Genomic DNA, 16,111 nt, shown 5'->3' on the forward strand with positions numbered 1-16,111 from the left:
TCCCTTGAAGTCCCTCAGACTTACCTAGACATGCTAGACACGCCCCTTTACCTAGAATGTTCTTCCTGCAGACATCCATAGGACTCCCTCACCTCCTTCAAGGCTTTATTCAAATGCCAGCTCCCTGGTGACCCTGACTAGAAATGACTGTATCCCCCATCTCCACTTTACTTTTCTTTACAGCGCATATCATATCTAACATGTCATTTATTGTCTCCACTGTAAAGTTCATAAGCTGCTCGTGGGGAAGGATTTTTGTCTGTTCTGTTCGATGCCTTGTCCTTGGTGCTGAGAACAGGGCCTGGCATATGACAGATGTTCAGTAAGTGTAGTTGAGTGACTAAATGTATAAAACTCAGCCAGAGAGTCTGCTTGGGACTAAAGGATGTGAAGGAGAAAGGACAAATCTGGTAGGCGACTGGTTCGGTGGTTCAGGAAGGTGAGTGGATGCGGTGCATCAATGCAAATAAAGGACACAGGCTGAGACTTTGTCACAGACATTTCTTGGAGCGAATATCTCATGCCCCCTCCCCAATGACAAGGCTGGGTCTTTGGCTCCCGTCCTCCCCCGCCACGGCAGCCTGCACTGATGGTAACAATATTGAGGTCACAGACTGGCTTGGAATCAAGATCAGGAAGATAAGTGTCGGGGTGCCTCCCCCAAATCTGGGGGCCAAGCATCCAATCTGAGGGGCAAGCAGCTGGGAAATTGGGCCTGGGGGCTCCAGGGTCTGAGGTCTTCCTGGCTCCCAGGGTCAGCCCTCCATGCACCCCTGATTTGGGGGTGATGAAGAGTAATCATGGATCAGAGGTGGGTATCAGCAGGGAGCAGGACTGGGAGACCTGGGAGAGGCGGTGCTGGGAGGTGGGAGCTGGGGGAACTTTCCCCCAGCTCCCACCACTTCATCCGCAGATCCCACAGCACCTTACAGCACTCTGGTCCCCGTCCCACCCCTCCCCAAAACGAGGTAGGTTAAGAATGGAGCTTCCCCCCGCCCACCACGGAAGGGAGGAGACCGAGGCACAGAGAAGGGGATGGGGACCCAGGCCGCCCCAGCCCCCGGTCCCTCTGCCCTCAGCTCTGGTGGGTCTGACAGTGACGAGAGCTGGGCAGAGTGGGGATGGGAGGGACATCCCCCTTTTCTCTCACCCATCCCAGGGTCTGGTTGGGAGAGCGGAATCTCACAGGTTCCGGATGTAATAAATAGTTAATAATTTAAAGGAAGTGACAGAAGGATCTAACCCTCTGACCCCCTTGACCTATCCCTTGAAACCCCTACAAGGCCATCCAAGTCTGGGTAATGAAGAAAGGTAAATGCACATTTCCAGATTCTTGGGACCACGTGCAGGTCCCAAGCCCATACAGCATTGAAATTGTCTTGCTCCAAGACCTTGATCCTCTGCTTCAGGCCATCATATCTGAGGTACCCTGAAAGTCCCATTCCACTCAGGGAAAAGAGACTGTGGTATCACAGAGGGCCATGAAACTGGCTTTCAAGCTTCACAAAGCTACCCCCAACTCTGAGATGGAAGGGAAGGGGTTAACAGGGCAGAACATAAAAAGCTTGGACTAGGGCTGGGGCTTAAGTTTGGGCTTGGGGAAGAGTGCAAAGGGAGTGACTGAGTGTGTGTGTGTTTATGTGTGTGTCCACTCTGTGCACAGTGCAGCCAGCAGAGTGTGGTGTGAATTCCAGCCACCCCCATCTTGACTGTGTGTCTTTGCTTAGCAAACAGTTTGCACCATCATCTATGACAATGCTGGGTCCTAGAGATGGATGTGGAGTTCTGGGATACTCCTGGAACCCAGAAACATGAGCTCAAGATGATGGGGTTTTGTTTTGTTTTTGTTTTTGTTTTACCATAGTAAAGGAGTAGTTCTGTGAGATGCTGGAGGCTTGGGATGGGGCCCTTAAAGTTCAAATTTGGAGGTCTGGGACCTTGGGGTTTCAGGGGCTTATGGTCAGCAGGATTCAAGGGCAGCAGGTATCAGGGAATATCAGGCTGAAGAGGTCTGAGTCCACAGAAATCTGGGATCTGAAGGTGCTACGGTCCTGAAGCACCTCAGTTGTCTCGTGTGGATGGGCCAAGGTCTTGAGTTAGGGACAATCTCAATGTTGTGGAGGCTTAAGCCCTGAATTTGGGGGACCAATGGCACCTTGGAGTCTTGGGACCAGTGCTCCCAAAGCACCTTGGGGTCATTCAGGAGCTGGGGGCCAAGGGGTGAGAGGCCTGTGTGGCCATGAACATCCCATCATCTGGGAGATGAGCTTCCAGCCTTGAGGGGATTGGGGATCTGTGGGTACAAAGCAGCCAAAGATTCCAGGCCATTCTGGGGCTTGAAATCCAAATCTAAGAGGTTTTGAAAGAGGGTTATCTGAGGCCTTGAGACCAGTGCCTTGGGCCCTAAGGGGTTGGGGACCTTCAGTACTACATCTGGGAGCATTAGGCACCTCAGAGTCCTATGTATGAGATCCAAAGCTCTGGGAACACTGGCTTGGGATGAGTGGGTCTACAGACGTCTTTGATCCTTGGTTCCCAGAGCATCCTGGATCTGACATCTAGATCTTGGTGGGGAAAACACGGGGAGGCTCAGAGATGAGTCTTGCAAGTCATTTTGGGCAGAGAACATGTGTCTGGGCACACCTATGGACTCAGGGCATCTTGAGAGGGGTTTTGGTGCCTCTAGGATGCTAGGGGGCTACAAGACTATCTCAGATATGGGTGCCCCAAGTTTTAGGTGAGCATTCAGGGACCATTTGGGGTGCATCTGGGTTCTATGGTCTCAAGATCCGGGAGTTAATTGTATGCAGGCAGGGTCAGGTTATCGACAGGTCCTGACTCACTGTAATCTGAGGGCTCATGTGTCAGGCATCATGGGGTCAGGGTTCAGGGCCCTGCATCTCTTGGGGATACATGTGCTCCCCAGCCTGCCTGAGGTGAAGGGTTTGGGGATGCCTGGAGTCTCCCCAGTCTAAGTCAGGAAGGGGGTTGGTGGCAGGATGGGGGTGCCAGAACTCAGGGTGCCTGGGACCTCTTGGACAGACATCCCAGTGAAGCTGGGTCTGGGGTCTCTCAGTCCTAAGTTTGGGGTCCAGGTTCCAGGTCTGGGGTCTCTCAATCCAAACTCAAGCTCCAAGTTCCGGGTGTGCCTAGGTTTGGGTTTGGGGGTCCGAACGGAGTCCAGGGTCCTGGACCCTCAGTTTGGGGTCCTTGGTGCAACTACCAGACCCACCAGGCCGTTCTCACCGCGCCGCCTCCTCGTGGCGACCCCCGCAGCCTGCGCAGCCGCATCGCGCCGCGACCCAGTGGCAGGCGCGCAGGGGCGCATAGCAGCAGAGGCAGGGCACAGCCAGGGAGAGCGCGGCCAGCGCGGCCCAGCGCGCCGCGGGACGCGGGTGGCCTGGCTCGCAGGCGCACGGGTCCGAGAAGTCACCCTCCGCGTCCGACAGGCAGTGGTAGAGCAAGCTCTCAGCGCACCACAGGCAACTGAGCCGGCGCACCAGCAGGCGACCTGGGTCCGGGGCTTCCGCGCAGCGACCGCCGCGCCCATCCGCGCGGCGGCGGAAGAGCGCCCGGCAGTGCACGCAGCGCGCCGCCTCCTCCGCCTCGGGGGAAGCCTTGGCAGGCGCAGGGGCAGGGCCGGGGCCCGGGGGTGGGCGAGCGGGGGGCGCTGGAGGCGCAGCCTCGGCGAGAGGGGCGGGTAGTGTGGCAGGGGGCCCCAGGGCTGTGCCCCTCAACGCGCCGGTCTTGGCGAAGCGCACGACGCAGGTGGACAGGGTGAGGGGCGCGGGCGGCCCGGCGCGCCGGTAATCCTCATAGCCACGGCCACCCCATCCCGGGCCCCCTGCCCCAGTCAGGGGCTCTGAGGGCTCCGGAATCCCCGTGAACGGTAGGAGCGGAGGGTAGCTCTGTGGGGTGAAGGGATAGAACAGGTTAGCGGGGTCTGTGATCCCTCACGCTCCACCACAATCCATCCCAGTCTCAGAAGACTTGAGAATCCAAAGACCCAGCCTTCAGGCCTCATTCATCTTAGGAAGCTGCCCTGGGATCCTGAGTGTCTCTGGGTCTGGTATTCAGACGTCCAAGCCTCCAGCCCAATCCTCTCAAATCCAAGAACAGACCAAAGAATCCAGGCACCAAGCCCACACCTTAAGGACCCAGTGATTCAGGCTCTCAGCCCTGCCCTCTCTCAAGACCCAGGAAGTCCTAGCACCCAGACCCCCCTACTCCCAGATCCAGGAGCTTGGGACTCCAGCCATGTCCTTCAGGACACAGGAATCCAGTCCCCGGGGAGCTTAGCCCCCTTGGAGTCCATGCCCCACCTAATAAATTAACCAATCTAAAGAACTCCTTCCACAAGCATGAAAAACTCCCTAATATACTCGAAGAATTGTCTAAGTCATCCCCTAAGCCCCTCTGATTCAGAATTCAGAACTTTCCAAAATCTCCAAGAGCGCAGGACACACAGGGAAAGCCCACACAGATGCTCCAAGGAACCTAAGTCCCCAGGCACCCTCTCTCTACCATCACTGCCACGAACTCAAGCCAACCATCCCTGAGGATCTGTCTGCAGTCTCTTGTCCTTCTGGGGTCTCAGCACCCACCTACCTCTGGACCCCAGCACCCTTCCCCACTTCCTCCCCACCCCCACAAGCCCCAGACTTCCAGTGGAGGCGGGAGGTCGCACCTGAGCAGAGGAGCGGCGGCGCTGGGGGGATGTAGCTGGCCCGAAGCCAGAAGCTGACTCCACCGTGATGATAGTGGCCGCCGCGGCGGTGGGAGGCGTCTCCTGACGGCTGTGACTGGAGGAGGACTCACTGTCCACATGGGACTGGGGGAGAGTGGCGGCCTCAGAGCCGGACCCCGGCACAGCTGATGCCCTCACATAGACCCCCTCCCATGGCAAGCGAGAGCTCTGCGGCCAGACAGGCCTCCGTGCAAGCCCCAGCTCTGCCACTGACTGGTTGTGTGACCTCCGGCAAGTGAGCTCATCTCTTTGAGCCTCAGTTTCCTTCTCTGTAAAATGGGGATCATAATAGTGTCTATTCATAAGGATGTGGTTAGGACCCACTGTACAGGGCATAACACATGCCTAAACAACAGGAAGAGCTGGAAATGGTCACTGTTCTCAAAAACCCCTTCATCTTTATCTACTCAGCTTGCTCACTGACCTACGGAACAACCAAATATCTTTCCCTTTCTCAGAAACCCTCTCCCTTGGCCAGTCGGCCACATTCCTGACTCATTCCCATCCCCAGATCTTGACGGGGGCCCCCACCACCCAACAGGAAGGTGTTCCTTCTCAGCCAAACCACTTGTCCTTTACAAAGGGAAATGTCACTTCTCAGACCCTTGGTTTCTGTAGCTTGGGTGGGGGTCATCATTCTGACTTCATCCATCTATGTTCAGTAAACATTCATTGAGCACCTACGGCATGCCAGGCTCACACAAGGCCATTGCAAGGATGTAAGATGGAGCATGGGAAGTCCAGCATCTTTCTTGAGTAAGCACCAAATACATAGGACCTGTCCACGAGATTTCTGTGCCCCATCCACCTCTCCCTCCACCCTGCGATTCCCACTTTTCTGCCCAGGGAACCAGTTTTGTTCTTCTAAGTCTCAGCAACTCCCACTGTTCCCAGCAAATGCCAAATCACATCTGAAATTATGTGCATTTATTCATTCAATAAATGTACTTGACACATATTTACTGAACACTTACTGTATACCAGGCACTGTTTTAGGTCTCGGACATGCAACAAGAAAGCAACAAAAGATCCTTTGCCCTCCTGGAGCTGGCATTCTAGCAATAAGCTAACAGATAAGAAACTGTCCATACTAGGGCACTGAGATGGCTCAGTCGATTAAGCAGTTAAGTGTCTGCCTTTGGCTCAGGTCATGGTCCCCTGGACCTGAGCCTCTAGTTGGGTTCCCTGCTGTGCAAGGAGCTTGCTTCTCCCTTTCTCCACCACCCGCCTCATGTTCTCTCTTGCTATCTCTCTCTCAAATAAATAAAGTCTTAAAAAAAAAAAAAGAAAGAAAGAAAAAGAAAACTGCCTATAGGAAGAAAATAAGGAAAATATCTAGAACAGGGAAAAATTAGAACAGGATAGGGAGCATCGGGACATCACAGTTTTGAACAGCTTACTCAGGAAGAGCCTCACTCAGAAGGTGATATGTGTATAAAACCCTGAAGGAAGTAAGGGGATGAGGCATGTGGAAATTTGGGGAAGAATATTTTCCAAGACAAGTAACAGCCAGTGCAAAGGCTCTGAGACAGGAACATACCTGCCGTGTTGGAGTAACAGTGAGGAGGCTAGTGTGGCTGGAGCACAGTGAGCAAAAGGGAGAACAGGGGGGCTAAATGGCATGGGATCTTATATGCTTTGTCCTTTACCCCGAGTGAGATAGACCCCTGGAAGGGTTCTGAGTGGTGGGATGGCCACAATCTGTCTTAGATGTCAATAGGGTCCCTCTGGCTGCATGTGAGGAATTTCTAGATAGTAGGAAGTAGGAGGGGGGCAGTTAACAATAAGAGGCTGGCGAGATGCTCTGGTTGGCAGATGAGGTTGGACAGTACCAGGCTGGAGGCAGATCCTAGTCATTTTGAAGGCGAAGCCAATATTTGACAAGAGATTAGATGAGGAGCATAAAAAAGGACAAAAGTCAACGATGACTTCAAGGTTGGTACCCTGAGTAACTGGGAGGATGAACTTGTCATTAATTTGTTCACTATAAAAGATATGGCTTATCTTTTTTTTTCTTTTATCTTTTATCTTTTTTTTTTTTTTTTAAATTTTCTGCCTTTCCACACTAGAATAGAAGCTCCATGAGGAAAGGGACTTTGTTTTGTTCACTGATGTATCCCCAGTGCCTAAAACACTACTTATTTACAGGTGCTCAATAAATACTCTTGAATGAATATGTGACCCACAACAGAATAGGAAAGCTAGGATAACAGGCATCACATTGATATTAATAGTTTGGGCCCAAATTTGTGTCCCCAGCATGTGGCATGCTGCCTGATACACAAGAGATGCTCAAGAATGTTTGGAGAATAGAAATAATCCCTGCCCTCCCAGCAGAGTGGTGTCCTGGACTCACCGTCAGAGGGCAGGGGGTCTCTGCGGTGTCCTGGGAAGGGGAGGAGGAAGAGGAGGAGGAAGAGGGGGTAAGCGAGCCTGGGGCAGGAAGAGAGGCAGATAGTGAGTTCCCTGGGTCCCAGCTTCTCCCACCGTCCTGCCACATCCTCCAGCACCCACCGCCTGCGCCGCTCACCTCGACCCAGTGCAGCCAGTGCGGCCAGCAGGCTCTTCTGGAACTCATCAGCCTCCGCGGGACTCTGGAACGTCAGTCCAAACTTGCAGTCACCCAGACTCCAGTGATGGAAGATGGGGTTCACTTTGTTGTAAACCAAGCCTGGCCTCAGGGTACACTCCAAGGTGGTCTGAGGGGTGGTAAGAGGGGGTCAGGTCAGCAGCCCCCTTCCAGCCATGCCTGTGACTTCCTTTTACCCCTCAGCCTAGCTATATACCTCAGCATCCCACAAACTTCATTTGTCAATCCTAGGTGTACCCCTGAACCCTGATCAACAATCCAACACCACTTCCCAATTTTATTGAGCACACCTCTGATATCCCAACATTTCCCCCAAGCCCCTTAAACCCTATATTTTCCTCATGCCCCCTTCTGATAACCCAATGTCCCTCCTTCTGATTCAGTAATACTCCCTGAACTTTACTGAACAGCTCAGAATATTACCATTAAGCTCCTTCTGATGCCCCAATAATCTCCCAAAATGCTACCTCAAAATTCTTATCAACTTCCATAGCTTTCCCCTTGGATGCTGGTCAACACCCTAGGTGTTTCCTCACAGCCTTGCCCAACATCACCATATTCCTTCACACCAGTTCAAATCCCCCTACATTGTCCCTTCCAACCCCTGCTCTGAAATGCAAGCTGTACCCCAAGCCTTTTCAAATAATCCAAGTCTTTCTACCACACCCCCAGCTGAAACGTCAACACTGTCCTTCCAAATCATGCCAGGCAGCCCAGAATATTCCTGCTGAACCCACATATAGGATTGTAAACCCTATCTGACCCGTCCAGATGGTCCCCCACCAAATGCCTCCATATACTTAGAGCAGACAGGGGCTGGTGGTGTAGGGCCTCCTGGTAAGGATCTCTGAGCAAGATGGAGCCACCGGAGGGTTCTGAGCAGAGGGAAGGACATGTTCTGAGTCAGGTGTTAGCAGGGCCCCTGCAGAACAGACTGAGGTTGGGGGATGGAGCAGGAGCAGGGCAAGACCAGGGAGGAGGCTGCCCTGACGGCCCTTTGGACAATGGCAGTAGACAGGCCCTGCTTGATACACCCAGATTGTCTCAGAACGCCCAGTTGTTCTCCATCAGACAGATATTCAGTTCCACACTATGTCCCAAACCCCGGCTTGATTCTGGGCTGGGAGATGACCTGACTTCATCTCTGCACTCCCAGACCCATCCCCTTACTTCCCCCACGCCCCCACCCTACCCCCACGCCCCAGGGTGGCTCACTTTCTGGTCCCGAAGGCGCTCCCCGTGGATGACGTAGTGCCCCTGGCGGGCCCCCCCCTCGGGCCTGGCCCCTCGGACCCGACAAACGCTCACCTGGCTGAGGCCCCCGCCCCCCACAGGCAGCCAGCCCCCACTGGAGTCATCTCGGGCCATCACCACGGCTCGGACCTGAACCATGTACCTGGAGGGGGTGGGGAAATGGGTACAACACAGTGAGTGGGCTGCAGTGCTGTTCTCCCATTCAGCGTTCCCCCAACCCTCATCCCCTGTCTTCATCCCTCACGTCTGGATCCACTGCACTCGCAGGCAATGATTCTCACTTTCTCTGACATGCCTGCCTTCTCCTCCCCATGCCCACCTTCTTCCAGCATGGCTTCTTTCTTCCTCATGCCATCTCTTTTCTCCTACGCTCATCTTCTCCACATCTACCTGTCCTCTCCATTCCCACCTTCGTCTGTTTCCCCATCGTTCCAATCCTGACCCCCACAGCCTCAGTTTTCCACTTCCCTTCCCCCTCCAGCTCTTCCCCTATCAACCCAGTCTCCTTCTCATCCCTCAGCACATTCCCACAGCCCCACCCATGGTTCCCCCTCACAGCTGGGTGCCTGCGCATATGTATTTTCTTAGAGCCCATCAACTCAGCTCCAGATCCCCCCTACACTGTCTCCACACTCTGCCGCCCAGGCCACTGGCTGGGCGAGAAACCCAGGCTCTCTTCCCCCCCACCCCTTCCCGGATTTATGAATGAGACCGGATGCAAAGCTCACTGAGTCACCCAGCAACGGGAGATGGGCAGGGAGAAGCGAGAGAACCAGAAATGACCAGAGAGAGGCCGAAAGGGAGATGGAGGCAGAAGAAGCCAGGAACGGGCGACCAAGACACAACCAGAGTGCGTTTCATTCACAAAAATCAAGCCTGCTCCCTCAGGTCCCAGCCGAAGGAAAGCAAGGGGGAGAGATTGAGGGGAGGTGGAGAATTGATCCCTCCTCCTCCCCCTCCCCGCCCCAGCATCCTTCAGAACCTTCTTACCCCGCCCCCCAGCTCAGGGGACGTAGCCCTCCGCCCAGTAATCGGGACCAGCGTCCAGCCCCTCACTACCACATAGCGCAGGGACCCTGGCGTCTCAACCTTAGGGACCCAGGCAACGAGCTCTAGCCCCTTCCCCCACCTGCAGGCTGTCGGTTTTCCCCGGCCCTTTGGGAGGGGAAGGGGCGGTCGCAGCGCCCCCAGCCCCCTTTTCTCAATGGGATGGGATTTTGTGAATGAGCAGTCACGTGATGCTGCTTCCTTTGTCCGCCCGCCTCCCCCAACAACAGGTGAAGCAGAGAAAGAGGGCAGGGGTCCCCCAGGGCCTAGCTGGGATGGGACGCCGGGATTTCTGAATGTCCTATGCTCTCCATACATCTGTTTCCCTGGGGGAGTGGTCCCCAGAGTTCCTCAGTGGTGGGGGTCCAGTTCGGAATTTTATGAATGGGGCGTCCTCGCAGAAGTCCAGGCCCCCAAATGGAGACTGGTACCCCAAATGGCTGCCGCGCAGTTTGGGGGCCCCCACCCCCTTGTCCCTCCAGCCGCGGTCCGGGGGGCGCCCGGGTGGGCAGGAGGCGCAGCGCGGTCCAGGCCGCCCCCTCACCAGGACAGGCAGTCTGTCAGCCCCCGCCCCCTCGCCCCTCTTGGCACCTGCCTGGGAGGCTCCGGCCGGGCTCCGAGCGGCGGCGACTTGGCCTCCTCCTCCTCCTCCTCCTGTTCGCTCCGGCTCCCTCGCTGGCTCCAGCGGCGCTAGAGACGGGCACCGGGAGCCGGGGCGACGGGGGAGGGAGGGGGAACCTGGAAGATGGGTGAGGGGGAGGGGGCGGCTTGGGGGAGGGGTAAGCGCGAGGCGGGCGTACTTGCCCGCTGGGTCCTAGAGCCCGTCACTAGCTACAGAGAACAGCCCCCCAGCCCCCATTTTCTCAGGATCCAGAAAAGATCCCCCCACTTTCCCACCTATTCGCGCCATTGATCCCTGGGGATGTGGTGAAAGGTCCGGGACATGGCCGGGTCTCAGGGTTCTAAAGAGGTGAGGGTCTTTGCTTTGGGTTCTAAATGGGAGGAGCTGAGTACCTGGTAGAGTTCGAAAAGGGGTGGGGCAAAATGGGAGCATTCGCAAGGGGGCGGGGTCGGAGGGCCTTGGGAAGGAGAGTCGGTGAGGACGCCGAGGGCGCGTACAAGCGCTTGCGTCATGGAAGGGGCGTCTCCGCAGTGGATGGGCCTCCTAGGCAGGCCCAAAGAAAGAGAGGGTCTTGGGAAGAGATGTTGTGGGGTCCTGAAGGGTGGAGTTTAGAGGTAAATTGTCTTATGGGCGGGGCCCACGAGAGAGCTGAAAGGGAGGAGCTCCGTGGCAGTGTTCGTAATGGGCGGAGCTTCGAGGGAGGGACTAACGACGGGGGCGGAGCATTTTAAAGAGGAGGGGCTAAGGATTACACTCTAAAGGGGTGTGGCCTAGGACTGCAAGGTCTGGGGGCGGGGAAGAAGACGTCGGAATATTTCAAAGGGAGATCCAGGTTCGTAATGGGCCGGCCTGCAACTGTCTCACGGGAGGGCGGGGCCTCGAGCCCGGGGGCGGGGCCTAGATCTCGGGGTCCGCCCTCGCTGTCTCGCCCACTTGCCATCTACCGCTTCACTCCCGTTCTTTTCGGTTATTTTCTGCTACGGCCGTTCCCCGCCCTGCCCTGGGCCCAGGGGGCCGCGGTCTGAACTTTGGTCGGCTGGAGGAGTCGGTGAGTGGGAACCTCTGGGCGAAGGCGGGGCCAGGGCGGAGTTGGAGAAAGGGGTGGGGCCTGAGTGTTAGACCAGGAGCAGTAAAAGTTTAGGAGTGAGGCCCGACGATTTGCCGTTGCCTGAGAAGAGGGCGAGACTCAAATGATAGACTCAGAGAGAGGGATCGGAGGGTTAGAAGTGAGGACTAGGGGGTTAGCAAGACTAGAATACTGCGGAGGAGTGGCCAGACCTGGGGCCGGTGATGAGGACCGATACTGACAATCAGGGGCGAACCAGAGAGCAGGGGCGGGGCCTGGGCCTCCGAGCCAGGTTAGAAGACTGGGAGAGAAGTTTGAACTCCTTGCAGGCCTTAAAGGCTACTGAGCACAATCATCATGAGTGATGTGGCCTGAGTAACGGACAGGAAAGCGGGCAAGCCCTGCAGCTTGGAGCCTAGAGACCGGGGATATATGGTCAAAGTGTAGGGATGTGACCTGAGGGACAAGCCAGGATGGGGAGACAGGGACAGAACCTTAGTACACTAAGAGAATGGAGCCTAAGTATCTGAACAGCAACTGAATGGGGTCATGAGGAAGAAGGCATGACAGTAGCTGAATGGGGCAACGGGGAAGAACGATTGAGCTTCGAGAGTCAGGGAACAAGAATGCGGCTAGCAACTGGTGCCTGAGTGGATCTTGGAACATAGGGGCCGGTCTGGGGTGGACGGGTAGGACCAGACACAGCCAGCCTCGTGGAGTCCCCACAGTTTTAGCAGACTGACAGGCGTAAGTTTTTCTGACCACAGTCCCCGACCTCCGTCAGAAATGGGGAACGTGCAGTCGGAGCCGTCCGCGGGCGGGGGCTCCCGAAAAGAACAGGCCTCGGACCGCTCCTCTGAGTCCCGCCGGACATCCCTGGTGGAGCCCGAGGTGACCCCCTCCTCCCCGGCGATGCGCCTGGCTCGCGGGCTGGGCGTCTGGTTCCCTGGAAGCTCCGCGCCCCCGGGAATCCTGCTACCCCCGGAGCCCCAGGCCTCACCCTCGCCCCTGACCTTACAACTGCCCTCGCCAGTGACGCCCCTTTCAGAGGAGGCGGCTGCGGCCGCGGTCTCTACACCACCCCCGCCCTCCGTGGGGACCCTGTTGCCCGCGCCGTCTAAGTGGCGAAAACCCACGGGCACTCCAGTGCCCCGGATGCGCGGTCTGCTGGAGGCGAGCCATCGCGGCCAGGGCGATCCTCCGAGCCTCCGTCCGCTGCCTCCGCCGCCCCGGCAAGTAACTGGAGAGGACCCCAAGTCTGTCCCGAGGGCCCCATCCCCTACTCCACTGCCCTTGGAGCCGCGGAAGTTGCCACCACCGCCACCTTCCGACCGGCAGCCTCCGGATCACAGAATCATTCCTGCTCTGGCCACACCCGCCACGCCCCCCACAGAAAGTCAGGTCGGGTACCGCAGCGAGGGCCAGACGGCGGTTGGAGCTCGCAGAGGGGCGCCTCCCCAAGCGGGCGAGGGAGAAATGGCCCGGCCTGCGGTCTCTGAATCCGGCCTCAGTTTGCTATGCAAAGTCACCTTCAAGTCGGGGCCCACTCTGGCCCCTGCGGCAGCCTCGAGTTCCTTAGCACCCAAAGCCTCGCTCGGGGGTAGCGGAGGAGGCGGAGGGCTCTTCGCTGCCGCGTCGGGTTCCATCTCTTACGCTGAGGTCCTGAAGCAGGGGCCCCTGGCTCCTGGGGTCGCTCGACCCTCGGGAGAGGTCCCTCGGGGGACTCAGGAAGCAGAAGGCGGTGATGGAGACGGCGAGGGGTGTTCTGGAACCCCCTCGGCGCCCGTGTCCCACGCCAGGACCCTTCCACCGCCACCCTATACCACCTTTCCAGGCTCGAAGCCCAAATTTGACTGGGTGAGCCCTCCGGATGGCCCTGAACGCCACTTCCGTTTCAACGGAGCCGGCGGCGGTGTCGGGGTGCCCAGACGGCGCGCTGCCGCGCTCTCCGGGCCCTGGGGGTCCCCACCGCCTCCGCCGGGGCAGATGCACCCAACCCCCGGGCCCCGGAGGCCTGCACCGACCCTGCTGGCGCCGCCTATGTTCATCTTCCCGGCGCCCACCCATGGTGAGCCTGTGAGCACCCGGCCGGGAGGCCCACAGGAGGTGCTGCCACCGCCGCCGCCCACGCCACCACCCACGCCGCCTCCCGCGCCGCCGCCGACTCCGCAGCCGCCGGTGCTCCTGCCAACGCGGCTGCCCGTGGTCCGCCCTCCCACTCCACGCCCGGGCCACTTGGAGTTGGCTTTGGCTCCCGCCCCAGCTCCCACTCTGCCCCTCGCCTTGGCTGCTGACCAGGCCCCCACCCCGACCCCCGACCCGGCCCCGGCCCAGACCCCGGCCCCAGTTCCGGTCCCGGCTCCTGTCCCGGTCCCGGCCCCGGCTCCTGTTCCAGCGCCAGCGCCGACGCCAGCCCCAGCCCCGGCCCCGGCCCCGGCCCCGGCCCTGGCCCGGGCCCCAGCCCCGGCTCCCGCTCCCGCTCCGGCATCAGCCCCCGCTACGGCTCCAGCTCCCGCTCCCGCTTCGGCCCCCGCCCCATCCCCGGCTCCAGCTCCCACCTTGGAGCCAGCGCTGCCTGCGCCTGCGCCCATCAAGGCCCGCACGCGAAGGAGCAAGGGTGCCCGAGCAGCCCGAGGCGCGACCCGTGAGGATGGCGCGCCGGGAGATGGTCCTCGCGAACGTACTGCAGCTATCGTGACTGACAGTGGTGGTGGAAGGGGTGGTGGTGGCGGCGGGACCCCTCCAGCAGGGATGGCTAACACGGGCACCACACGCCACTGGCCGCCCTTCCAGGTGCTTAACTCCTGTCCCTGCAAGTGTTACTGCCGCCACCAGCCGCGTCATCGCCGTCTACCACGCAACGTGTCTGCCTGGTGAGGAAAGGTCATCGGGTAGTAGGGAGGGAAGGGTATACCCCTTGAAGTCCTGAACCCGATCTTCCCGGATAGAGTCCCATTCAGCCCTCTGGAATCCAGACGGCAGCTGACCCCTGACCCTTTCCTTGGCTGTATCTCAAACCCAGCTGAGCTCCAATCCTTCAGCACCAAGAGAAAACTTGACACCATACTGACCCCTGACCAGGAACAGTGTACGCCTTGGTCCAGCCTCTTGGTACACAGATCTCCAAGCTGACTCTTGGCCCTGTGATCTGGAGCCGTCAGGGAGGGAAGCTCGTGCCCCCTGGACTGACGCCATACATAGCCTAACCCTGTCCCTCAGGGTACCAAGGACCATGTCTCAAGTTTTTTAGGGATAGGAGCAGAGGAGATGAATGTATACCTCCAAAGAAGTCCCTGACTTAGCCCCTCACACTCCTGACCTCTCCAGCCTTTAGGAACTTCTCCTGACTCTGGGTTCCAAGGCTTTCGCAGCTAGAGGGAACAGATGTCCCATCCCCATGCTAAGGAGGCTATACCCGAGTCCTCAGCTCCAGAAAGATAGTGTATCTTTGTTACACACTCCCCCTACACACACACACACACACACACACACACTGAATCTCGGAATCTGGTCACCAGGGTTCATCTGCCCTTGGCTCCCAAAGATTCTGAATCACCGAGAGACCCTCTGCTCTGGACCCCTTGAGGGTTTGGTAGGGATGGGCCAGGCGGGGGGAGGGGAGTATAGGACACAGACACTATCACCAATCCTTAGCCCCCTTTCCTATATTTAAGTGGATATAACCCTGCCCTAGACTGCCTTTGTGATACATGGCCCTTCATACAGATGGGGCAAGTGAAACCTAGGAGGGGCAAGGGCTCCGCCACATGGCCAGGCCCTGCTGATTCTACCCTCCCCCTAGGCTGAGCACGCCCACCAACCACCTGAGCGAGCCACCCTGGGTTGCCACCATCAAGCTGGCTGGCTCCCTGGTGGCCGGGCTGGAGCACTACGACTTGCAGGCCACTCATTCCAACTGAGTGCAGTCTGCTCAGTGCCCTCTGCTTCCCCGTCCTTGACAATAAAATAACCATCCAGATGTCTAGCTACCTGTCAGTCACTTCCTCGGGGTTGAAGGGATGAGATGGGCTAGGGCAGAGGCCGCCACGAAAGCACGTCTTAGAAACAGTTAAGAGACTGGATCCAGACAGCAGTCATGGAAATCCAGGCATCCGGCACCTGGACTGATGGGCCCAGCGGGTTAGACAGTCTCGTTACCCTTAATACCATCAGCCCCATTTCTGAGCCAATCTGAGGCCAAGCTGAGATGTTCGGCACAAATCCACTTGGAAAGCAGGGGTGATCACTCCCTTATACACGTGTGGAAACAGACTCTAGAAGACTGTTGAAAGTCATCCCACAAATGGCTCAGCCAGATTTGGAAGCTGCCTTAAACACCTTCTCGAAAACGTCATGGCAGGAAACACAGGCTGGGGGCAGTACCAGGGGTCCTAACAGTACTGGCTCAGGAAGGCTGGGAACCAGGGCAGGCTTGCCAGCACCCACATCTATCGTTCCACAGAGGTCTCAAACTGGTAGCCCACAGACGGGTTCCATTTCACATGTTATTGAACAAACTGGTTTAATTGCAAACATTTTTAAAACTGTGATGCATCACCCCCTTCGCTGAAAAACTCGTGCCTTGGCCTGGCAGTCCCGTGGGTCCACAGCCGGCTGCAACAATCCCTCTACCTGGAACCTGGGCTCTCCTGCCACCGGGGTCCCGTCATGGCTGCCATCGGAGAGCTTCAGCAACGGCCACCAGGCAGAGGCTGACCCAACAAGAGGGTTATCTCCACCCCAGAGGGCCCCCAAACTTCTAAGTTCTTCCCAGATAAGGAACTT

The 16,111-nt window shown here is 57.6% G+C and overlaps 2 protein-coding genes across 13 annotated transcripts; one reads left to right on the plus strand and one right to left on the minus strand.

The window, feature by feature from the left end:
* Nucleotides 1-332: 332 nt before the first annotated feature.
* SPRED3 (sprouty related EVH1 domain containing 3) lies at nt 333-15,735 on the minus strand. 10 transcript variants are annotated; one of them, XM_032323386.1, is made up of 6 exons: nt 15,317-15,735; nt 8,553-8,733; nt 7,278-7,446; nt 7,104-7,133; nt 4,688-5,016; nt 333-3,908 (listed from the first exon to the last, which is right to left on the minus strand). In XM_032323386.1, exons 2-6 carry the CDS (start codon nt 8,727-8,729, stop codon nt 3,243-3,245), a joined length of 1,371 nt encoding a protein of 456 aa, XP_032179277.1. In that variant the 5' UTR covers nt 8,730-8,733; nt 15,317-15,735; the 3' UTR covers nt 333-3,242. The 10 variants fall into 10 exon arrangements, with proteins under 10 accessions (XP_032179277.1, XP_032179275.1, XP_032179282.1 ...); XM_032323384.1 differs by lacking the exons at nt 8,553-8,733; nt 15,317-15,735 and adding exons at nt 10,234-10,376; nt 10,653-10,785; XM_032323391.1 differs by lacking the exons at nt 8,553-8,733; nt 15,317-15,735 and adding exons at nt 10,234-10,376; nt 10,653-10,785 and having other exon boundaries at nt 4,688-4,831; nt 7,104-7,180.
* Nucleotides 11,220-15,271, plus strand: GGN (gametogenetin). Of its 3 annotated transcripts, XM_032323377.1 has the most exons (4): nt 11,220-11,308; nt 12,094-14,020; nt 14,120-14,199; nt 15,129-15,271. In XM_032323377.1, exons 2-4 carry the CDS (start codon nt 12,113-12,115, stop codon nt 15,244-15,246), a joined length of 2,106 nt encoding a protein of 701 aa, XP_032179268.1. In that variant the 5' UTR covers nt 11,220-11,308; nt 12,094-12,112; the 3' UTR covers nt 15,247-15,271. The 3 variants fall into 3 exon arrangements, with proteins under 3 accessions (XP_032179268.1, XP_032179267.1, XP_032179270.1); XM_032323376.1 differs by having other exon boundaries at nt 12,094-14,199; XM_032323379.1 differs by lacking the exon at nt 15,129-15,271 and having other exon boundaries at nt 12,094-14,006; nt 14,120-14,204.
* Nucleotides 15,736-16,111: the final 376 nt, after the last annotated feature.

The sequence above is a fragment of the Mustela erminea genome, chromosome 19, assembly GCF_009829155.1.
Source record: "Mustela erminea isolate mMusErm1 chromosome 19, mMusErm1.Pri, whole genome shotgun sequence".
NCBI classification, from domain to species: domain Eukaryota; kingdom Metazoa; phylum Chordata; class Mammalia; order Carnivora; family Mustelidae; genus Mustela; species Mustela erminea.